Consider the following 23909-nt stretch of genomic DNA (forward strand, 5'->3'; position numbering starts at 1 on the left):
TCTTGGAATCATGGGGGGTAGTAAATTTTCAGCAAATTTTCATTTTTAATACCATCTCATGTTTGTTTCATTTTAAAAATTGTTTATATTAATTCTTTAATATTTTAATATAATAGATTGTCTATTCACCACTATAGCTCACAGTGAATTCTACAAAAAACTTTAAATAAACTTGATTTTTCTTATTTATTAACAAGAAAATTAAGTAATCCTTCAGTGATCACTAAGCTCTGTACAATTGTTTGTTAGACAAACAAAATTCTTTGCTTCACGAGGTTCAGCCAAAAGGTTTGTTCAAACGTTGCCTGGGACAGAAATGTGTCGTTACAAAATAATCAAAGTTATTTTATGGATTCAGGCACTCACATTCGGCGGACCTGCGGTATCCCAGAATGCTCTCGCGCGTCCCTTGTTTATGGTGACGTCACGGCGCCGTCTTTTTCAGTCTCTCTGGGTGGCGGCAGACAGTCTGTCAGCGTCTAAAACACGACTTCGAATAAAACAGTGAAAACACGGAACATTAACACAAACATGAATCTACATCGCAGCTAAAGGTAAAAGCGATCTTTAATGGCACTTTGATTTGTTGGAAATAAATGCGGCGAGTAAATAATGGTCGTTGTTAGCACAGCTAGCACAGCTGCTGCAAACAGGCCGATTATTAGACAAAAGTTATAATGCAGACATTATTATGATATGTCGACAGCTTAGGTTTTTGCGTATTATTTTATATTTTCGTTGTTGTTTTGTGTTGCCTGTGCTTGGATCGTTGCTGTTGACGATCTGATTACATTGTAGGCACTTGTATCTGTTAAAGCAGATCATCTGTAGTGTTTGTCACACACCTTCTTGAGCACAAGAGCCTAATCTAAGTGATCTGCTGGTTTAAAACAAGTTTCTGTTAACAGCTCTGCGTGTAATTCATTGCGAGTCAGTCATTTTGATTGTTTGGTCGCCTTTAAGACTCAAAGGCTCTCTCTGATCTTTACTGAAAAGGTTCCCATGGTCACTAAAAACCTGGAAATATCCAGGTCTGAAAATGTATATATATATATATATATATCAGAATCAGAATCAGAATCAATATATATATATATATATATATATATATATATATATTATATATATATATTATTTATTTATATATATATATATATATATATATATATATATATATATAATTTTCTCAGTTATGCTAATCTAGATTATTTTGCTGGCTAGAAAAATTGTAACTTGTGTGTATAAAATTATATGAACACTATATGTAACATGATCCAGGTTAAAAAATTAAAAAGTATGTAAAGTGGATATTACAGAATCATCACTATTTAAAGTTCTCTCATAAACATCAAAGCATAATTTGCCGCTATTTATTAAGCAAAATAAGTAGTGAAGTTCATATTAATTATTTGTATAATAATGAAATAACTTTTTTCTGAATTTTCACTTTAATTAAAATGCTCATAATAACATTTTGAATGAAAATAAAATAATTCAGAAAAATGCTAAATAGGAATATTTTTGGGATCCTTTGCATTTCCAAAAAAAAAACAAAAAAAACTTGTGTTAATATGGTGAGCAGCAAAAGGGAATCAAGCCATAAATCAGTTCCAGCTCTCTGACTGTCAGTGTGCAGAGACTTCCAGGAACCCCTCTTATCCTGTCACTCACTCCTTCCTTGAAGAAATGACCATGAGAAAGGCACTGCTGTGGAAGAAGTTTAGCATGCTGCTTTGGTTTCCATCTTTTTTAGGATCCAATGGGAAGACAGAGTCTGTCTGTGTACATACTGAAAGGCAGTGCTGAGAGTCACCTGAGAAGTTGTACAAGTAAGAGTTGTCGCTCTTGTGTAAAATAGCATTTTGGTCATTTTGAAATTACTTGGAGTCTTTTTTTTTCTCTAGTAGTCAGGATTTAAGAGGCATTGAATAAAATGACGCTACACCTTTTAAAAGTCAGTTTTCGAGGACTAATAGTGTATAATTAATCATTAGTCATGATGTCCTTGTAAACTGTGTCCTTGAATATTACAAAGTAATGGTGAGTCCTACACACCAAAAATGCTTGTTCCTTTCTGTCTCTGCTAAAGTGCTCTTCCACTGTCTTTGATGTCGCTCCATAATGGGCATCTCTCTCTCCACGGTTGCCATGGAGACGGCCCCCTGTCTGACACACACACACTGTGTGTGCGGAAATATTTGTGGCGCAAGAGAGAGAGGCAGAGCACAGCTGCATTCTCAAAAAAAAAAAAAATATTTGTCATATTTGCGGTTCTGTTCTCTTATTGGTAACTGATTCTGGCCCACTGTTCTGTAGAACTTTAAACCGTGATTTGTGGTGTTTCTTGGTTTAAATGTGCATTTGTAACACCTCGCTTTCCTTTCAGTGCAGTGAACCAAATGGGGCATTGCAGTACCCGAATCATCGTCCTATTCCTGCTTCAATTCTTACGGACATCAGCTAAAGGTAAAGAGCTGGCAAACATAAATCCTTTTTCAGATATTTTTTTTCCCTCTTAATTTTCTAATTATGTTTTATTTTTATTGTTGTATAGTTTTATTATTATTATTATCATCATCATCAATAATTATTATTTATTTTTATTAATTTATTTTATATGTGATGTGAGTAATCCTTAAGGAATAATTTCTTTGAAAAAAAATAATACTTCAGCATAAATTATGTAATTAAGTAAGATTACAAGTAACAGTAAACAATCTTTTGAACTTTCCATTAATTAAAGAGTCCTTTTTCATGTGTAATATTAAATATTTCTTGAGAATAAAATCAGTAATGACTACTGGACATTCAGCTTTGCCATCACAATAACTAATTACATTTTCAAATATATTAAAATAAATTCTACAATTGCTCAATTTTAATAATATTTCAAATATTACTGGTTTAACTGTATATTTTATCAAATAAATGCAGCCTTGATGAGCATAAGACACATTTTTGATGTACTATACCTTTAAGGGTAAACTGATAATATATGTTTCACTTTGGCATCTGGAAATAGCATGCCTAAGACTATAGTGGCATTAACCAATAAGTCATAGTTAAAACATCTAGCCACAAGGCAGCAGGATTGGTGTACCTAGTCGTATTTGTACTTTCATTAGGTTTCGGTGTCCACTCTCCTCAGGCTCTGTTAGCTTGTCTCACAGAGCGGAGGGCATAAAACATGAATGCTGGGTTAATTAATCTGTGTCACTGATGCTCTCTGGCCTTTATTCTGTGTAGTCAATTTGTAAAGTCGACATAGTTCAGTGTCACAGGAAATGAAGGGAAGAAAACAGTCTCAGCTATCAGGCAGAGAGTCTTGTCTGTGAGGTCTGGCGTCATGCTGCTCTTCCTTAATTAATTTCATTGTTCCCAGAGTTTTTGCAGCTGGTGACAACTGATAAATGGATACAGATTGGGTCCCTTTTTCCTTAATTTCTGATTGAACTCCCTGACTTTCTGTTTTTCTGTCTCCCTCCAGATGTCTCCATTGAGTGCATGTGTGTCGGCAGTGACTGTAATGAGCAGCAGTGCACTGGAGACCAGTGTTACACCTCTGTTATCATTAGCAACGAAGTGACAACGTTCAAACGTGGCTGTCTTATCGGGTCGGAGAGCAAGCGCATGACCTGCTCCGCAACACCCTCTGCTAATCATGTCGTAGAATGCTGCTCCCAACACATGTGCAACGCCAACGTCTCAAAAGAGACCCTTCTCCGACTACTGCTGACAAGTAAGTCAATTCATTCTTTACAAATTCAAGTTGTTAAAGGTGTTGTTTTATAATTTAATAGGGCTGCACGATTAATCGCATGCATTTGTCATGCGTGTCTCATCAGTAAAGCCGGTTCCGTGATTAGCGGTAATGTCTGTCACCTGTTTTCAAACGGGAGCGGCAGTTAATACACAGAGCCGTAGTTCATTGACAAGCTACGCAATATTCTGTTCATAATTGAGATTAATCGCATTCGATTATGAACACGATATTGCGTAGCTTGTCAGTGAACTCCGGCTCTGTGTATGAACTCCCGGTGCATTTGAAAACAGGTGACGGATATTTACCGCTAATCACGGAACAATTTCATTAATTTAAAAAAATAATAAGCTTCATTCCATTAAACTAAAAACTCTATAATTTAAGACATTTAAGCAACATTTTTTAAATGTATATAATTTCATTAATTTAAAAAAAATAATAAGCTTTTTTTCTTTTCATTAAACAGTTTTGCATTCTAAAAATTGTCATCCAAGAAGTCATTGGGCCATCTTTGAGCCCAATTATTATTTTATTCTATTATTTATTTATACTTTTAGAATTTAATAGTTGAACACATTCTAGCAAAAAAAAATTAAAAAATTCAATACATAGTTTTGCTTTCCCCAAAAAATCCAAAGTGAATATATTTGACGGTATTTGTGTCTCTGAAAAGGTCCAGTAGGAGAAGCAGCTGTGCAGTACCGTGAGGAGATGCTGGTCTTCTTTGTGTTGGGGCCGTTTGTGGTTCTGGGATTGCTATCTGTGCTGGCTTTGCTGGTGTGCCGTAGACTCCATCATGGGCGTCTGGAAAGACTGCATGAGTTTGACACTGAGCAGGGGGCCATTGACGGGCTCATTTCATCTAATGTCGGAGACAGCACACTTGCGGTATTTCATTTCTATAGTTTACAAAAACTTTCTTAATATTTTGCAAATATCAGATGATTTTTTTTTTTTTCAGACGAATTTTCATAAGTGCTCACCAAGCCTGCTACTTTAAAAATAGTAATATTATGAAATACTATGACATTTACAAAAAGTTCTTTGAATTTTACATTAAAAACAGTAACAGTGTAAACGTATTTGCTGTAACTTTTTAACAATTAAATGCTTCACTGCTGAATAAAAGTATTATTTTTTTCAAAAACAAAAAGATCTTACTCACCCCACACTTTTGAATGTTGCAGTAGTTTAGCCAAATTTATTCTGTTTCCAGTCTTTAACCGTTAGATAATGCCTCATCAGTCTTGTGTTGTTTTCTAGGATCTGATGGATCACTCCTGCACATCAGGCAGTGGTTCAGGACTGCCCTTCCTGGTGCAGAGGACGGTTGCACGGCAGATCAGCCTGCTAGAGTGTGTTGGTATGACAAATCATAGAATGACTTTAGTACATATAAGACTATGACACTTTGAGTGTTTTGTAGCTTTTACAACAAATTACACAATTAATTCATCTCTGTCTACCGACAGTGATGTATGTGATATAATTTCTCTGTGTCCTGTGTTCTCAGGTAAGGGACGGTATGGGGAAGTGTGGAGAGGTCAGTGGCAAGGAGAGAATGTAGCCGTGAAGATCTTCTCCTCCAGAGATGAGAAGTCATGGTTTAGAGAGACAGAAATATACAACACTGTTCTACTACGACATGAAAATATATTAGGTGAGTGGGACATCTTTATCTCAGATAATAGCATATTTTCTTTATGCTATTTTCATAAAATAAATGCTAAAAAAAAAAAAAAAAAAAAGCTCAATACAGTGTGGGTGATGTTGTTTTATTTTAAACTCTTTTCTTTGCAGGATTCATGGCTTCTGATATGACCTCCCGAAACTCTAGCACTCAGCTGTGGCTCATCACACACTACCACGAAAACGGCTCTCTCTACGACTACCTGCAGCGTGTTGCCGTGGAGATGGCAGATGGACTGCACATGGCGGCGTCAGTAGCCAGCGGGCTGGTGCACCTGCACACGGAGATCTTTGGCACTGAGGGCAAACCGGCCATCGCTCACAGAGACCTGAAGAGCAAGAACATCCTGGTGAAGAAAGATCTGCAGTGCTGCATCGCTGACCTGGGTAATTTCTTGCATGCCGTTTTTTTAAATCATAAGTGACCCTGTGCATGAAATTAATATTGAATAAATATATTAATTTCTTTAAAAATATATTTTTTACTGACCCCAAATTTTCGCACGGTAGTGTATAATAAAAATATAGACAATCGGGTGATTTTACACTTCATAAGCTCTTCATCTGCTTGTATCTCTTTGTAGGTCTGGCAGTAACACACACGCAGTCTGACAATCAGCTGGATGTGGGAAATAATCCTAAAGTGGGAACAAAGCGCTACATGGCACCGGAGGTTCTGGATGAGACCATTCAGACAGACTGTTTCGATGCCTATAAGAGGGTGGACATCTGGGCCTTTGGGTTGGTGCTGTGGGAGATCGCTCGCAGGACCATCAGTAACGGTCAGCTACCTGGAATCTATTCACAGTTTCACAGCATTTTCTGTATTTTGTCTGCATTTAAGGACAATATAGATCAGAATGTTCTCCAATTAAATGTTCAGTGACTTAAACACTGTGATCCTGTAGGAATTGTAGAGGAATACAAGCCGCCTTTCTACGACCTGGTGCCTAATGACCCCAGTTTTGACGATATGAGGAAAGTGGTTTGTGTGGAGCAACAAAGGCCGTTCATTCCCAACCGCTGGTTTTCAGATCCTGTAAGTACTGATGAGACACTCTCTGTATCCCTGTAAACATATTTACCTTGCAGTGAATGTGTTAATAGTCTACTCATATACAGTACTGCAGGAATGAGTCGTAAAAGCCAGAAATGAGTTTGCATTTTTGCAGTTCCAGCTTTCACAGCCTCTTTGTGTTTAAAATCGTAATCTTGCAAATCATGCTAAAACTTTAACTGTTAGAATTGAAGTAAATACTGAAAGAGTTGTAGAACGCTGGTGGTGTTGTTGAAGTCATGTGAGGGGGAATGAGTATGTTTATAGCCTAACTTTAGCTTTTTACTTCTGGTGATTGTATTTAGACTTCACTAACCATAATTAATGTGAACAAAACATGTCAGAATAATACACTTTTGTTGGTCACAGAGTTTATTCTCTGCAGTAATACAAAAAAAAAAAACAATGGAAAAATCCTAAAAGGTTTTTGTTGAGGGAATCAGGGTGATGCTAATTAATTTCCAGATTGGCTAGTGAAAATACATCATCCCTGCAGCACTCTATAGCAGACCATCTTTATGCTAAAAAAAAAAGGAACTAAATGTCTTATTTTACATATGTAAATCTTAACATTTGTAGTTGACAGGAGATCCTCACTATGATCTGAAAACAAATGTCTGTGTGTTTTTGTGTGGTCACAGACCTTGTCTGCTCTGGTGAAGCTGATGAAAGAGTGCTGGTACCAGAACCCCTCGGCTCGACTCACTGCCCTGCGCATCAAAAAGACTCTGGATAAGATCCACAGCTCACTGGAGAAGGGCAAAACCGACTGCTGAGGAGAGAGAGAGAGCTGCAGAACTACCAACCGCTCGCCCGCTCATTATACAGACACTGTGTATAACCAGACCGTTGGATTTGAGCGCTGGCATCTGTCCCAACTCTAACATGCTGTTTATTTGGTTTGTTCTTCATGTCCATTGGCCTGAAAACCTTTTATAGAGAATTACGCTCTCTTTTACGGATTATTTTTCCCACTGAACCCGGTGGGACTCCCACTTCCCCTCCAGAAACAGCATAAAGGAGAAAAATATGGATACGGTCTGACAAGCCTTGAATTGAACCTTCCATCATGGAGTTGTTTTTAGCGCCATCACATTGTCTATTTATCCACTGCAAATGTTTAAAATTTGTACTTTTCGTGAAAACGAAGAGGACAGAAACACGCTGAAATGCAATCAGTACCCGTGTGTGTGTGTATGTGTGCGCATGACAACCAGAAGAACTTTATAGCTGTAATGTCACTTGCTTTTAGAAATCAGATGTTTTTGAGCTTTTCAAAGGTTCTTGTAGATAAATAGGCAAAAGTCAGTCTGTTTTTTGAATTTGCTATAGTGGACTTGTGTTATAAAGCTCTTTGGTTACAAAGTGCCACTATGTACAGTGGAGATCTACAGACTGGTGTATTTAATTAGGCCTGTTTAGTGATCAGAATGGAGAGGTTAGAGATAGTTCATCCAAAATTGAAAAATGTGTGATCAGCATTTAAAGAATGTTCACGCTGCTCTTTTTCCATACAGTGAGTGCATTTAGTAACCAGGGACTGTCGAGCTCCCTGAAAGTGATAGAAACATAGGAAACATGGTCAGATGGGTTATGGTACAAAATAAGGATGAGTAAATGGGGACATGATTTACTTATTTTTTTTTTTTGGGTGAACTATCCCTTTACTCCCAGTCTGGTCATGCTCAGAGCACCCCATTAGGGCTTCCTTTGACATAAGGCCTTTCTGACCTGTTGCCTCTATGCCTGCCTGATAAAAGCCATTGTAGCACATCGTAGTGCTTTTTTGTAGCGGTTTGTCTTTCTCTTTGCCCTCACCGGCATGCGTACTTGATGTTTCTTCACTGACAATCAGCCGCTGTCCAAGTAGGGCCTGAATTATATGCTAAAGTTATGTACAAAACCTACTTATGAGTGTTCAAGGTGACTTGTCAACACACTAACAGAGCTAGTCATAGTCATAAACAGTCATATTTGCATATTTGTTTACCCTCATGCTTTGACACTTTTGTATTAGTTATCAAGATACACCATAAACCGAGAGAATGCTGAAGATTTTTACATTTAAAACATTGACTATTTAAATGTTCAATGTCACTCTAATATTGGCTTTATGAGGTTTACAAAGGAAAACACCATCGTTATGTCCCAAGTCGAAATGGTTTGTGTACGTTGCTTTTGGTTTGGGTTGAGTTGTGTGAGGCTTTGTTAAGAATTTGTTAATGCTGTCATGAGACACTACATGAGACGGCTGCATACCGCTCATCACTGGTCACTTTTGCTCTTCCAAAAACTGACGAACGAACTTTTACATATTTGTGTTCTACAGGGGAACGGTGTAAGGAATTAGACTACAGGAATTGTTACGTTATGAACTGTGAATATGTTATAATGAAGAAACCCTATGTATAATGTTACTGGAATATAAATGCAAGACACGGTTATGAATTAAACAAAAAAAATCAGCTCTTTTTATTCGTTACAACAGTGGAATGGTTTTTCTGTCACATCCTTGTGCTTAACAGAAGGTTTCCCATGCTGTGATAATGCTTTCTTTTTAGCTGTAAATTTCTAGAATCGGGTTATGGATTATCGTGCATCTGTCTTGAGTTTTCCTGTACAGGGAGATGAGCTAAATGAAGCCTTAGGAAAGGTCTGAGTCTGCTGGGAAATGGCCTACTTATCTGTGGAGATGTTTACAGGAGGTCTGTAGCATCTCTCTGATAACCAGTGGTTTTAGAGCTGGTAGCACATCTGCTGAAGCTAATGAGAACGTAAATGCCAACCGACAGACACAAGATCAGTTGTAGACTGCTTTAATAACTGTCTTTAAAAATTGGCTCTGAAATAAGCTTAGATGTAGTTCCATTGCATTCTTCCAGATGTACGTTTCCTGTTAGAAAGGAACAATATTTGTTTTTCATTTAGCATGATGGACAGATCCTTTGTGAATTCATTTGTATGTGATGAGGGGGTTAACAGCCATTGTTAACCAAAATATTTCATTGTCTCTGGATTGAACAACTTTTTGTTAGTGAGGAACATTGGACAAAATCTGGTGTATTTACATGCTAAAAAAATAAAATTTCATGCTGGGCTTTTATTTGAAGAATTCAGTGCTGATTTCATTCTTGCCTCGAGCTAAATTTTCAAGATGGTCTTCTTTTGAGGTTGCTTCATAGCTTCAATGCAACATCAAACAAAACTGCAAAAATAATGTCAACTGTATGCCTTTCAACAGGTAGTTCTTCCCCAAAAACCATTGGTTAAGCTATTGTTTTTATGAATGTTCAAAGAGGCTGCAATTCTTTGTGGTTTTCTTAAAAATCAATAAGAACATCATAACACACACATCATCTTAACCATGTTTTTGCCTTCGCCTAAATCACTATGGTAAGCATTTGATAATTATGTATATTTTCATCAATTGTCCATGCTTGTTTGTCATATCCCTAAATAAAGAAATAACATTGTATTTGTATAATATGTGTATTTTAACTTAGTTGTAGGGCTTGTTTTGTTTGTTTTAAGGAGAGGTTGGTTAAGCAGGCTTGGTTTAAGAGACTATTAACTACTTCCTTTTAATTGTATGTAAATGTCATTCAAAATGTCTACAAATTTATAAAACTGATCCGAGATCAGGTAAAAACCACTCAGACACTGGCTACTGGTTTGTAGCGTTATTATAAAACAACTGATTTCAACTGGTCAAAACTACAACGACTTACTTGCTCACAAGGCATATTTTGTGAATATCCATTTTCTTTTTTGTAAGAGTTTGATGTTAGTTTTATTTGCACTTATTATCTGTAACCGCTAACCATCAGATTCATCCTCCTAGGGTAGCGGTGCCTAAACACAACTCCATTTACCAAAACAGTATTCCTCCGCACGTAACTTGTAATTCTACACTTCAACCGCTAGAGGGCCAAAAGATACGAAAGCTGCCTCCCAAATGACGCACTATGCACTCATACGCTTGTACATATGAATGTACTTATGCACTATGTCAGGGGTGGCGAACGTCCGACCTGGAGAGCCCGGCAGTAGAGTGCATGATGTGTCCGCACTTCGTTTTTTTCGGCATCATCCGGGTATTTAAAGTGCACTTTTTCTATATGGAATTTTCAGTGTGAACGCACTACTTGCACTATTTATACTAAAAAACGTCATAGAATAGTGCATAAGTTTGTGATTTGGGACACACCTACAGTAGATTTAAAGCATGACTTATAAAACACAACACTGATCAAATTAAATACTTTGCGTGTGATCTATTACAGTCCATTCAATACAATGACAGTATTACAATAACACTGTGGCAAAATAAAAACCTGATTTTTCATATAAATCATAAAAACCATGAAACTATTAGTGTATGTTGTCTGGCAGTGTTTTGTACGGGTTGAGAATGCCTTTAGGATCCAGCATGGCATTAATGCTGCCCATGAGGGTGACAGCCTCTGAAGGTTTACTGAAATAATTGTAGTTTCTCTTCATCAGACCGAGCCCATGCTCTGCACTGATGCTGCCTTTCCATTCGGCTAAAGCTAAAAAAAAAAATCTGAATCTGTGCACGATTATCATTCATTACATGATTTTCTGTGACATTTGTCAAATCAAGCTTCAAACTCAAAACAGTCAGGCAATTACTGCAAGATATAAAAGGTAGCCATACCAACATGTCCACAGCCCATGACATTCTTGGCCATGTCTCCAAGGTGCCCCCTCATGTCTTGGACTAAATCATAGATCTCTCCCACAAAGACCAAAAAAAACAGAAACTATGTTTATCCAAAATTTTTAAAAGCTTCTTACATGACAATGTAAAAGGGACTTTCTGCAACACATATCCCAATAAGACAAATAAAAACAGAAACGTTGGTTATCCAACATTTTTAAAACATCTACCAATCTAAAGTTAGATTAAAATGAAAATTCACACCTTAACTATTGATCTTATTATGAACGATTTAGCCATTCATGTTTGTTTGTTTTTTTATTTTGATAATTTTTAATTACAATATCATAATTTAATTTGTAATTATAATATCATAACTCAGTCTTCCAGTAAGACTTCTCTGGTGATATATGCTGGACTTCTCTAATCATACAGTCTGCTTAAACTCCGCCCCTTTCTTACAATCGACATGTAAGCTCGCATTCAAATCTGCCTCCATCCAATGAACAACCGCGGAATAAAAGTCCCCATCCTACTTTTTTTTTTTCATTATCCATCTCACTTGGATGTATGAAAAGAATTTGTTACTGCTTCTTTTACATCTCAATTTTAAGAACACAGACAGCCAAAGTTGTCTTTGTAACAGTAATGACACTAGTTTTTACCCGTGATGGGGTTGCTGAGTTTCAGATGCTTGTCCAGAAGGCTCATACGGGAGGCATCTAAAAACTCAAAAGCAGACAGGACCTCTCCCAACATCCCTCTACAACACTGAAATGTTTCCAGCAGTTGCTGAAAGCTGGAGCACCCTGCAGGACACAAGGGGAACAGCAATAAGTTGATGCAGCCACACATTTTGCTTGAAAAGGAGACCTGAGAGTAAAGGCCCATTGACAGCCCTTAACACATTAGCAAGCTTAAAATGTGCTTTTTGACGTGCCATTTTACCTAAAAATGCTACATTGACAGCTTTAGGCTTGCGGGGGGCCAGGACACAGGATGGAAACTGCAGTAATAATTCCTAATGTCCCAATGAAAAGCTGCTTGAGGTCATAACCAGTGTTGTCCTTGCGAAGTGTGGCCAGGCAGTTCAAAATCCACCCATCTGCCAAAACCTACAAATACAAGACAAACAAGAATTCAACTTAAAGCCATTTAGATCTTTCTCATCATATAAAAAGAGCATGATTTCTACCTCTTATTGATTCAAGTCTACCATAAAAGCATAAATTTATTCTCATCAAACAGTATCTGAAATAATCATTTGAGATATATATATATATATATATATATATATATATATATATATATATACAGTATATGCTTATATGACACGTTTGTGTTCTTTTCTCCACTAGGGGGCCTCAGCAGGGGTGCCTCAAGATGACTTAAATATGATTTACAACAAAACAAAACAACAAATAAAATATGCTGAAACAACTAAAATCAAGATATTTCTTCGTTTAATTCACTCTTTCAACAACTATTTATTTTCTTTAAAGAAAAATGTTGAAAAATGAAAAATGTGAATTTATGAGGCATTTATTTATTTATTTTTGAGGCAGCCTGATTTTGAGAATGTGATTTCTAGATCTGGAAAAGTCATATAAATGAAAAAACATTATAATTCCATGGACATTTTGACATATTTTATGAATATACATGTTTCTGCTGCGTCAACCTTTTAAAATATTTTATCAGGTAGAAACTGTGAGTAAAAGGTAATAAAATCCTCATCAAGTAAATAACCAGCAACTAGACAGTCATGGGGCCTTCAAATGTAATTTGGGGCTTGGAGTGGCAAAAGGTTGAGATGCACTGATCAATCACACATTCACAGTTGAAAAGCGTCTCATGTTGGTGTTCATTTCTGTTAAACTGGAGGACCTCACCACTTCTAGGCCCAGAACTGTCCTTTGAAGCGTCCCATAGTGCAGCAGTCTGAGACCACCTGCATTAGTGGACACATTAGTGGAACACACAGCCTGCCTGACAAGTGAGGATACCTGGAAGCCAAACAATTCTCTTTTTAAGAAATGTCATAAGGTATAGGATTTTGACTTGGTTATTTATATTTAAATTCAATATAAATAAAAAAAATGTCATTATTGATAGATGCTTCATGAAAAGTTATAATAGATAACAAGGTGATCTGGCAAACACATATACACTACATGAACACCTGAGTTATTGTCAAATGAGATTACTTCGTTCATTAAAGAAGTGGAAAGGATGATCTCATCAAAAACAGGGACACTTCCTCCCACCAGACCTGTGTTTCCTCCCTGTGGACACACCGCCAGATTCCGCTCATTACAGTACCTGTGAAAAACATTGGATGATTTGAAAAAACAATTCTTCTAACATAATACAGCTATAAAATTCAATGTGATCATAGAAAACTGATCTAAGAATCTGAGAGACCTCTTCTGTTGTTTTGGGTCTCAGGAGTAGTTCACTATTACCTTCAAGAAAAACACACCCATTCATTAAATACTTAACTTAATTACTATGATTCTCAAACACTATGCTTAATGTGTCTAAACAGTATTAAATACTATCTGTAGACTGTATTTAGAATCTGCTGAATCTTTAGCTTGTTTTCATCTTATGTGTTTTCATATCATTAAATGATTTGTGTTGTTGTTGTTTGAAAGAAATAATGCTTTTATTCAGCAAGGACACATTAAATTGATCAAAAGTGAAGACATTTAGAATGTTACAAATAATTTTTATTTACTCATTTCTAGATAGAACATACATAAAACTCTGAAACTATTCTTTAGGAAATCCAAATTGAGTTCACCTTCCACTGTCTTAAGCCAGTCTACGCTGCTGGACTTTAGCAGGTCTGGATCAGTGATGGTTCTTCCAGGCAGCAGTGTTCTAAAGAAAGCAAGGTCTTCCTGTGTGACCCTGGAGAAGTGTAACCGTGGTGGGGCAGCACCCGGGACGGCTGGACTGGCTCCCAACCCTCTGCTGTGCACATAGCGATGCTGAATCAGCCGGCTGGAGCGCACTATCAGAGCTCTGCCTACTACAGTTAGAGTCTTGCCATCTTCTGAAAGATCCCCATATCTGTTGTGAAGAGAACATGACACAGATTACTTACATTTACAATTGCAAATATTGTACTTAACTATCATTCAATGGACAGACAATTGCACATTAACTTCAGTCTTACTGCATAGGGATGTTAAGGAATAAATGGTTGGAATAATGAACCAGCAAATCTATTACAATGTTCACAATATACAATAATCATATTTTAATCTGGTGATGGCAATCCGTTTACATGTTGCAGAATATAGTAATAATAATGTATCAGAACACAAACCTATTATATATAATGTTTATATCAGAATATAACTGATATTATATATAATATTCAGACATGTTACTATATAACACAGTCTTTTATTTCTTTTACGCCACTGCAGAATTATAACAACATTATTGATGGGCAGCAAACAGTTTGGTAGAGACTCATAACGACTAAATATTGACCCAAAAATTACAAAACGCAATTTCCCATGGTTTCTGTCTGCATGTTACATTAAAGGGTTAACAGCTTTATACACTTGCTGGGGCTTTTGATCCTTTAGTTCATTATCATTCATTAAAAATATGGAGACAATACATATTGGGTTGGAAACTTACTGTGTCAGAAGTGACGGGAGTTTCAGCTGATTTCATATTATAGTTAGTCTCGAGTAGCCAGACCTTCAGACTGAAGGAATTCATGGCAGCTTTCATTGGCCAAGTCCCGCCCATGAGGCCGTTTGACCAACATATCAAACACCCAATCACAGTTCGTTTCGTTCAGCGTCACGTTTCGGGGCGCGCAAATGTCGCCACAATAACAAACCGGTGTGTTAAACTCTCGGACAAATTATAAAGATTCTCTGCCGCGAATTTTAAATATTTCACATACTTTTGAAAATCCAGCGTTTAGTTGATGCTGATAAGCGCTCGTCGTCACAGTTGTAAACACGGCGGCTTTCTTCTTTCGTGAGGGGGTTTAGAGCCACGGTATCTTTGTTTCCAGGCGGAACGTTAAAGAACGCGACACACGCCTTGCGGAAACTCTGTAGAATTCAACCAATCCGCTGACGACTTCGACATTCCTGAAGTGTTTCCACTTTTGTATCACATATGCATCAGACGTTTAGCTAACGGTCCGTGGGCCTGACGTCTGAGGCTGAGACTACATTATACTTAATCTTCTAACATTTTCCCTTCAACACAGGTCTGTTTAAATGTTATGATTAACTTCCTCGTGACCTTTGAGTTTCTGCAACAGGATTACAAGGTGAAACATCGCGGTATATTGGCCAGGAATACAACGGCACACATTTATTCAGAGGATAAGCATTTGGTTCCTGACTGAATTATTATTGTACCTTTTTTTTTTATCATTTCAGCCACACATATTACACAACAATAACATTGTGTAAGTTTTAACTGACAATATATTTTATCTTTATTTTCTGAAAAAAATACCAAACATCATGTCAGGCATTGCTTATTTTATTGACAATTTTTACAGTTGGTCTACATAATGTTTTGTCTTTTAATAGGAGTATTCAACATGGAAATGGTAATATAGGTCATTATGAACAGCAATCTCATGTTGATGCTGGAAAAACATAGAATTTGGATCTCCATTATTTTTTATATCTAAAGCACAGTGTTTCCTTATACACCGTGGATGTTGTTGTCTTAAACATTCATGTATGAAGTTCCACATTAGCAGCAATTTACATCAAAGCTGAATCAACACACAGAATACTGCTATGAACTCTGAAAAGTTGCATGTCTACTGATGCTGAAGGTTAATTGGTTTAGAACATGACTTGAGCTCTGAAATGGGTCTGTTTGGTGGCGTTACTGTTCATGCCCATCTTCAGCATCCACTTGGACTTCATCCTCCGCACATACTGCATGTCCTTCTGCTGCTGGCTCACAAAGCCTTTACCTGCAAGAGAAGACAGTCAGTGGTGCAGAAATAAAGTTAACCATCCGAAATAACACACCAGACAAATATCGGGAAAAGAAGAGCCACGTGATCTGCCACATTTACAAAACCAAATGCTGGATAAATGCTTGCCTGGACCATCACTAAAATCTTTACTGGGCCCCTCTTGACAGTCCTGACTTTGCAAACCCAACTTACCAAAGTCCCCTGCCCATCCAAGTGCTTTGTACTGTTTAAGGACTCGACCAACAGCCTTCTGGTTATGAGCTGGAACCAACGCCCTCTGGACACCAAACCTCTGCTTATAGTACCTCATTAGGGAGCGATGGCCAATCTTAGCACCTGCAGCACACAGCAAAAACAAAGTTTGGTTTTATATGCATTATAATTTCAATTTAAAATACCAAATATAGAAAAAAAATATTAAAAATTAGGTGTAAATCTTCTTCAAATGCAAAGATTTCCTGGCATGCTTAATATTTCATCTAAATATCAATTAAATGTCATAACACAACCATTATAAATAAATGTTTTAAATACAGCTGTCCATCAGTACCTGAGGGCAACGTGAGCTCCAGCGTCTCATCATCAAACTCTACAGCCTTTTCATCAGGCGGTTCACCATCCTTCATCTCCACATCATCTCCATCTTTAGCATCAGGATAACTGCTCCTGAACGTTTAGAGGAACAATGATTACTGCTCACATTTAAATATTCCATTACTGCTGATGGTGCTTAAACCCAGAACCTCAGTGATGGTGAACACTATTTCTATCCTGATGTTACAACTAAAAATTTCTTAAATGACATGACAAATCTATTTAAAATTGAAAAACAAAAACAAAAAATCTACATTTTTTTCATTACTGATACATTTATTAATGTAGGTTAATGTTAATTTATAAGTACTTTTTATTTCTAAAGTCATAGATGCTTGTTAAAATTAGTATCTAGGGTTAATACAACTTGAAATGTTAAAATTTGTATACAGAAACTAACATTAAGCAAGATGCACAGCTCACAGTCATTATCTATTTAATTCTAAATCATGTAATCTAAAATGACAATCCAACAAAACTTAACAAATGTCTATGTACCTGAAGTCATAGAAGTCAGCGAACTCAAGGGTGGCATCTCCGTCTGTGAGTAGTTTGCAGTGACTCTTGTCGGTCATGTGTGCCTGAACCGCTTCAGTAGAATAGAATGACTTCCCTTTTTCATTACACCATAAACACACCTTACCAACACCAACCTTCTCTCCTACAGAGAAACACATTGATAACAAATTCTAACAAACAAACAAAAAGTTCATACCTTCAGTTCTCTCTCTGGCTTACCGAGGTATGAAATAAGTCCTCTCAGGTCCACCAGATACTCAATATCAGGGAGGAAGAAGCTGTGTGTTTTGGACATGTGTGTCATATTTCGGGTGAGCGTGCGTGAATGATGTCCGCAGAACAGACAGTCTGTCACTGGGACTGCCCCGGGGACCAGAGCTGCCCCAGACGTGGATTCCTCCTCCATCTCCTCCTCCTCTTCTTCTTCTTCATCATCATCACCATCCATATCCTCATCAACATCCTCCCATTCTTCAAAGAAAAACAAAGATACTTAATTAGCAGTTCCAAAGCAAATCAGTCAGATTTATTTAAATGAAACTTTCTACAATACAGATTGTTTCAAAGCAGCTTTATGACTATTTTAAAACATGACAATTGCAGCTTTTATGTTTTAAAATTCATCAATTGTGGAACTAACTGAATTTCAACAGCTCGACAGTAGATAACAGAGCAAGCCAAAAGTGAGAAAAACTGAAATTAAAATTGTGTTTTATTGTAAATCATTCTTACCCTCCTCCTCTTCTTCTTCACCTTCCTCCGCTGCGATCTTCTTGGCCTGCTGCTCGAACCACTGAAGCCGAGGTGGTTTGTCCGGCCGCACTGTGACCCGTTTCTCTGTGGCTGTGGCTTTAGAGGGGGTGTGTCTCTGCTGCTCCCTGAGTGCTTTCTGAAGCGCTTCGTTCTGTGCGTCTTTATCGAGCTCCGCCCCTTTCTCCAGATTCTTCTCGTTCATTCGCTGGACAGTCTCCTGGGCGGCAGCCAGGGCTTTCCTCTCAGCCTGCTGGTGTTTATTGGATTGGATGTGATTGCTGTGAGCATTGTCAGTGGAGAATTTTTTGTTGCAGGTGGCGCAGTAGACCGAGCTGTGTCCGCCGCTCTGACTCTGCTGCTCGGCTGCAGCACGCTGCATCAGCACTCGCTCCTGGAAGTTTTCTGCGGTGACCGGAGGCATGTCTGCAACCTTTCTCTTCAGATTGTAGCGGTGCCAGTCTGTTTTATAATGTGCCCGCTGGACCTCACCGTCAGAGAACTGCACACGGCAGTTGATGCACGTGTACGACATGACTGCAGAAAAACATACAATGATTATGAATCAAATTCTTTCCCAGTATTTTTAAATTTGGGTCACACTTGTGATCCTGGCAGTCAAAACTGCCCAAAGACAATAAGCATTATATATTATTTCAGTATTATATTTTACTTTAATAATATTTTTAATTTAATATTTTCTATTTTTTTCATGCTATTAAACAATATTCACCTCTAAAGTAAACACTATTGATTTCTATTAAAAATTTAATATATTATTTTTCAATTAAAACAGTATTTAAGTTAAAATAGAGCAAATGCATTTAAAAGTGAATGTTTGGCGGCTGATTAGTGATACAAATATTATGTACTATGTTGTAGAGACAATAAGTTGTGCAATTCCTAGGTGCTGAGAACAGAATATGCTTTTCGTAATTACTTATTTCTGCATTTGGACAAATATTTAGACATTATCAAATGCTACTGTTGTGAAAAAGTTTAAGAGTTGTTTGTGCAATGCTATATAAATTTGCAAAAATGTTGCTCTGTGTTATATTAACATCAGTTCATAAGTTTGTCCGCATCAGTGTGTGTGGGAGTGTCTAAACTGAATTCTGATAAGTTATTCTGAACATGGAAACAATATATCGAAATACTGTTTTGTCCAAAATTATGTAATCAATAAACAGTGAAATAACAGCAAAGATACAAGATACAATTCATAACATTTGTCAAAATTGTAATTTAACACAACATTGAGCTTGAGGTTTGACACAACTATACCAAACCACTTCTACAGAATTTTTTTTTTTTTGTACAACTGGACAGTTTGATTCAAAACCTGTATTTATTGTATGTTATGTAATACTGATGTATTATACTGATGTACGACAACTATCTCCGGTCTCTGCTACATTAAATAAGATAAAAGCATAACGTTTTAGCATTTGACGTTCCTTACGTAACGTTTCTTTATATCAACACGACAGTGTTACCAAACCATTAAATCATTTAATATCTGCGCATACTCACAACAAGACTAACGTGTTAAATCTCTATAGAATTACTTCAATATCACAGCAATTTCACAGACCGAAAGTGAGTGTGGTCTTACTTGGTTTATTTGATCCTCCCCAGTAGTAGATGTTTACAGCCTCACAGTTCTGACGACACGAGGATGAAGAAACAAGAACCTTTAAACCTGGACACAAGTGAACTCACGGACACTGCGCCGCCCTGCGGTATGGAGGATAAACGACGTCTTCTGGACATCACAATCTTTCGCGAACGTGTCAAACGTCTGTGATTCGAGCTGTAACATTAGGTGGTTTTCGGTTTCAGTAAAATCAGGGCATCTCAGAGAGGTTATTAAGAATAAACCACGCGAAACTGATCTTATTTGTAAATTAATTACAATACTATGTTTTCACTGTTTATTTTTTATGAAATGCATAATGTCTTAAATGTATTTATTTATTTATTTGTTTGTTTGTAATGTGTGATTTACTCTGCAACACTATATATTAATCATAATTAACAGCGTTAACCAGATGTATTTACAGCTGAAATTTTTTTTTAAAAATCTACAAAATTTCAACCACCCATGGCACAATTTCCTGTGAATGAGTCAAAGATATGCAATAAAAGGATCAAAAACATGGTCCATAATGCTACATGTATTTAATTAATATAGGTGAGCAATGATAAGCTTATAAGCGTAAAAAAATCAAACACACTGATACTCTCCCCTATTACAAAAGGTCATTTAGGAGATAACGATCATTCCTGCAAAACTGTTACGAACAAATATTGTGCCCTTGTGTAGCCCACTTTATCCATGATTCAGAGCTCATGGACATCTGAGGAATGAATTCAATGCATGTTTTAATAATTAATTTGTAAGCAATTGCAGTGTGTTTCCCATTCACCTGACACTGGTAAATCTGTATGGAGACGACATTTCAATCAGCACTTTCTTTTTCATCACGATGATCGTGTATAATCTGGAAGTTGGAATATTTCTATACCTCAGGGACATCATAACCTTGGAGTCTTAATAGCATTAATGCTGTTTGTATGAGTTCTAGCTGGCACCACTCAGATGAAATTAATTGTGGCCAAAGGGTCACTGTTTCACCACATTAATTAATATTCACACTCTTCCCGAGGAGAAAAGCAGTGGTGATTTATAACGGCCGTTCCCTCCTCTTCAGACACAGGAGAGGGGCCAGAGAGATTGATGTTGGTGCCGTACACAGCTCTCAGGGGACGAGAGAGAGAGAGAGGATGAAACCAGAGACCTCTGACAGAGGAGACCTCACCAACACAGTCCACAGAACACACACCTTCATAATGTTTAATCTGAAATATAACATACACTAACACTTCCAGTCAAACGTTTTGAATAATTAAGATTATAATAACATTAATTTTAACATTGTTTTTAAAATAAGTTTCTTTTACTTGCAAAGGCTGCATATATTTGACCGAAAATGTGATTTTGAGAAATAATTTATTGAAAGAACAGTTTTTTTATTCTTATTAATTTATTTTAAAATGTATTCATGTTATGCATAGCTGATTTGTTGCTAAAGAAACATTTTTATTATTATTATTATGTTGAGAACGGCTTTGCTGTGTAATATTTTTGTGGAAAACATGAATAGGAACAAAAGAGCACTGATTTGAAATACATTTTTAACAATTTTTACATTTGTAAACAATGTCTTTCCTGACACTTTTGAAGTAAATTAATTTACTGACCTTTTCAATAATAAAATTCAATGAAATGCTATTTGGAATCTGAATACAGAATTTAAAAATTATTTATGACCTTTTCCTGATAAAAGAAAGTTGTTTAAGCCAAGGCATTTATGACCTCATATATTATCAGGTTAATTTGCATAATCAGTGTGAGATGTGCATGTAAATAGTCATTATAAGTTGACTGGGGGAAAATTAAATGCAAAAAAAAAGAAAAAAAGAAAATGCCCCATTAACTACAGACTCGGTCATTTTTATTTGTTTGTTTTTAATTACATTAATACTTTTATTCAGCAAGGATGCATTAATTGATCAAAACTGTAATTTATATTATTACAAAATATTTCTCTACCAAACAAATGTTCTTTTGAACTATTCATCAAATAATCATGACAAAATCTATATTTCTGCAAAAATATTGAGCAGCACAACTGTTTTCAACATTGATGAAAAATGATCAGCATATTAAAATGATTTCTGAAGTATCATGTGACACTAAATACTGCAGTAATGATGCTGCAAACTCAGTTTTGCCGTCAAAGGAATAAATAACTTTTTAGAAATACACTAGAATATAGAGTTATTAGTTATTTTATATAATATTTCACAATATTCATGTTTTTAATGAATTTCTGATCAACTAAATGCAATGAAATGTGAGCATAAGAGACTTTAATAAACTTAAAAATCTTAAAAGTGGTACTTTACTAAAGCAGGTGAAGTGAACAGGATGCATAAAAAGAACCCACACAATTCAAAGTAAAGTGTTTTAATAATAAATTAAGAGCTGGGAGAGAAGAAAGTCTTGGTAAAAGGGGTTATGTTATTTTATTAGTCTTAAATTTGTATCTACAACGAAGGGACAAGCAAAAAATAAGCGACAACTCCATGAAAAAACAAAACCAAAGCGAGAAAAAAAAAAAACATTATTGAAGCACTTTTTCCATCCTTTTTTAATAAGCAACTTTTAAATCTAAAAGAAACTTTACAATATAAAGAAAGAACATCTTAATTTACTACACAAGACAGAAAGAGTCCCTAAGACAAGGATCCGAACTACCCTAAACATGAAATACAAAGCAAACCTAGGAGACAGACTGCTTTATACTCAATACTGCTTTTCATTTGTCAGAAAGAACAACAGTGGAGGAGGATTTCTTTTCTTTCCTGCATCTGAAGCCCCTCCGCACCTCGTCTCCTCGCTAATGTTACAGTATCGTACAGCGTCACAATAGAATTACAGAGATGGCCAACGACGTGAGTGGTTTACATACAGAGTACTGGCCGAGGAGAAGAAACCGCAACCTATAAAACAATCTCAAGAGAACGGGAAGGACACTTCCCTCCTTTTTATGACCTTTTTTTCTTTTAAATCCCTACTCTGAACGAGTTTTAACCTTTTTTTGTCTGTTTTTTTCATTTAAATAGATAAAAATCCTTCATAGTAAAGTTTGCAATGGGTGGTCCCTTTTGCACATAAAGAGACAAATCCTGTGTCCATGTATGTCCACATAGGCAATGTGTTAAAAGGTGGGCTGCTGTCTGGAAAGTGCAAAGTGAGGACACGTCCAAGACAGAACGGATGCATCGTGAGGCTTTCGCCCTCCGCATACGAGGAGTGAATGGTACCGCTTCAAACACCCCTTACTTTCCTATTCTCCTAAGACATGAGCGCTCGTTTACTAAGTAGAGGCTGAAAAAACTTTACATTTGCATGATTTAGTACATCTGTACAGAGTCAAGGACAGAGAATGGTGACTCTTTAACTACAAACGTGGGTTCTTCCTTTACACTTTTTCCCCCCAAGATCTCATAGTATTCATTGGTAGTGACTGAAATATCAAAACATGTCAATGATATCAAAATGCATTTTACAGTATTTACAAACCAACTAAGTAATAAAATAAGAAAGATGCTGTATAAATGTGTTTCTCTGTGTACATCGTGTCATCCAGCTGTGGAGAACTTAAAACAGGTGCTGTGTGATTAATGTGTGTGTATGGAATCAGCAGGAGGATTTTAGCATTTAGCTCTGATATTTACCGGTTCCTTCTGACCCCTAATAACCATTTCACAGAGACCCCTACTTCCAAAAACACATTTTGTTTCAAGAGATAAGACCACCCAAAAATCACTCACCCTCATCTCATTCCAAACCCGTTTGACTTTCAGCGCAAAATAAAATAAGATATTTTGAAGAATGTTGGTAACCAAAAAGTTTTGGTTTCCATTGACTTCCACTCTATGGCCAAGAATTACAATGGAAGTCAATGGGAACCCAAACAGTTTAGTTAATAACATTCTTCAAAATATCTTCTTTAACAAGATAGACTGAAGATACAGAATAACAATACAGAAAAAATACAGAATAACAAGAAATAATAACAATAACCAATAAAAATTCACCATATACACAAAAAATACAAACAAAAACTAACAACAAAAGAAAATGGCAATTGAAACTCTTTAGTTAGAAAGTCACAGTTTTGGAATGACACATGTAAATAATGACAGAATTTTCATTTTGGGGTGGACCATCCCTTTAAAAGACTGACAGAATATACACCAAATGCAAAAGACAAAACGAAAAAAATGCATGCCAATATTA

General features: G+C 36.5%; 2 protein-coding genes and 1 pseudogene across 4 annotated transcripts; 1 reads left to right on the plus strand and 2 right to left on the minus strand.

Moving 5' to 3' along the window:
* Window positions 1-399: 399 nt before the first annotated feature.
* On the plus strand, window positions 400-9984 carry LOC109054165 (activin receptor type-1-like). Of its 2 annotated transcripts, XM_042777868.1 has the most exons (11): window positions 400-554; window positions 1754-1829; window positions 2387-2466; window positions 3488-3739; window positions 4437-4651; window positions 5027-5126; window positions 5277-5423; window positions 5564-5839; window positions 6037-6234; window positions 6361-6491; window positions 7151-9984. In XM_042777868.1, the coding sequence occupies exons 3-11, from the start codon at window positions 2400-2402 to the stop codon at window positions 7283-7285; spliced, it is 1521 nt and encodes a 506-aa protein (XP_042633802.1). In that variant the 5' UTR covers window positions 400-554; window positions 1754-1829; window positions 2387-2399; the 3' UTR covers window positions 7286-9984. The 2 variants fall into 2 exon arrangements, with proteins under 2 accessions (XP_042633802.1, XP_042633808.1); XM_042777874.1 differs by lacking the exon at window positions 1754-1829 and having other exon boundaries at window positions 416-554.
* A 1329-nt stretch (window positions 9985-11313) lies between these two features.
* Window positions 11314-15220, minus strand: LOC109054167 (annotated as a pseudogene).
* A 484-nt stretch (window positions 15221-15704) lies between these two features.
* Window positions 15705-19812, minus strand: LOC109054199 (zinc finger protein 622-like). Of its 2 annotated transcripts, none has more exons than XM_042777898.1 (7): window positions 19653-19812; window positions 18020-18574; window positions 17507-17758; window positions 17267-17429; window positions 16725-16840; window positions 16367-16510; window positions 15705-16168 (listed from the first exon to the last, which is right to left on the minus strand). In XM_042777898.1, the coding sequence occupies exons 2-7, from the start codon at window positions 18570-18572 to the stop codon at window positions 16035-16037; spliced, it is 1362 nt and encodes a 453-aa protein (XP_042633832.1). In that variant the 5' UTR covers window positions 18573-18574; window positions 19653-19812; the 3' UTR covers window positions 15705-16034. The 2 variants fall into 2 exon arrangements, with proteins under 2 accessions (XP_042633832.1, XP_042633838.1); XM_042777904.1 differs by lacking the exon at window positions 19653-19812 and adding an exon at window positions 19571-19592.
* Between the last annotated feature and the right edge of the window lie 4097 nt (window positions 19813-23909).

This window comes from Cyprinus carpio, chromosome A2, assembly GCF_018340385.1.
Source record: "Cyprinus carpio isolate SPL01 chromosome A2, ASM1834038v1, whole genome shotgun sequence".
Lineage (NCBI taxonomy): Eukaryota > Metazoa > Chordata > Actinopteri > Cypriniformes > Cyprinidae > Cyprinus > Cyprinus carpio.

What these genes read in the sequence shown, in the direction of transcription:
- LOC109054165 (XM_042777868.1), top strand. Translation starts at nt 2,400, where the DNA reads ATGGGGCATTGCAGTACCCGAATCATCGTCCTATTCCTGCTTCAATTC. An exon ending in CTTACGGACATCAGCTAAAG is followed by an intron (nt 2,467 to 3,487) that starts GTAAAGAGCTGG and finishes GTCTCCCTCCAG; the next exon opens with ATGTCTCCATTGAGTGCATG. An exon ending in TCTCCGACTACTGCTGACAA is followed by an intron (nt 3,740 to 4,436) that starts GTAAGTCAATTC and finishes GTCTCTGAAAAG; the next exon opens with GTCCAGTAGGAGAAGCAGCT.
- LOC109054199 (XM_042777898.1), bottom strand. Translation starts at nt 18,572, where the DNA reads ATGTCGTACACGTGCATCAACTGCCGTGTGCAGTTCTCTGACGGTGAG. An exon ending in AGGACTTATTTCATACCTCG is followed by an intron (nt 17,430 to 17,506) that starts GTAAGCCAGAGA and finishes GTTTCTCTGTAG; the next exon opens with GAGAGAAGGTTGGTGTTGGT. An exon ending in GGAGCTCACGTTGCCCTCAG is followed by an intron (nt 16,511 to 16,724) that starts GTACTGATGGAC and finishes TGTGTGCTGCAG; the next exon opens with GTGCTAAGATTGGCCATCGC.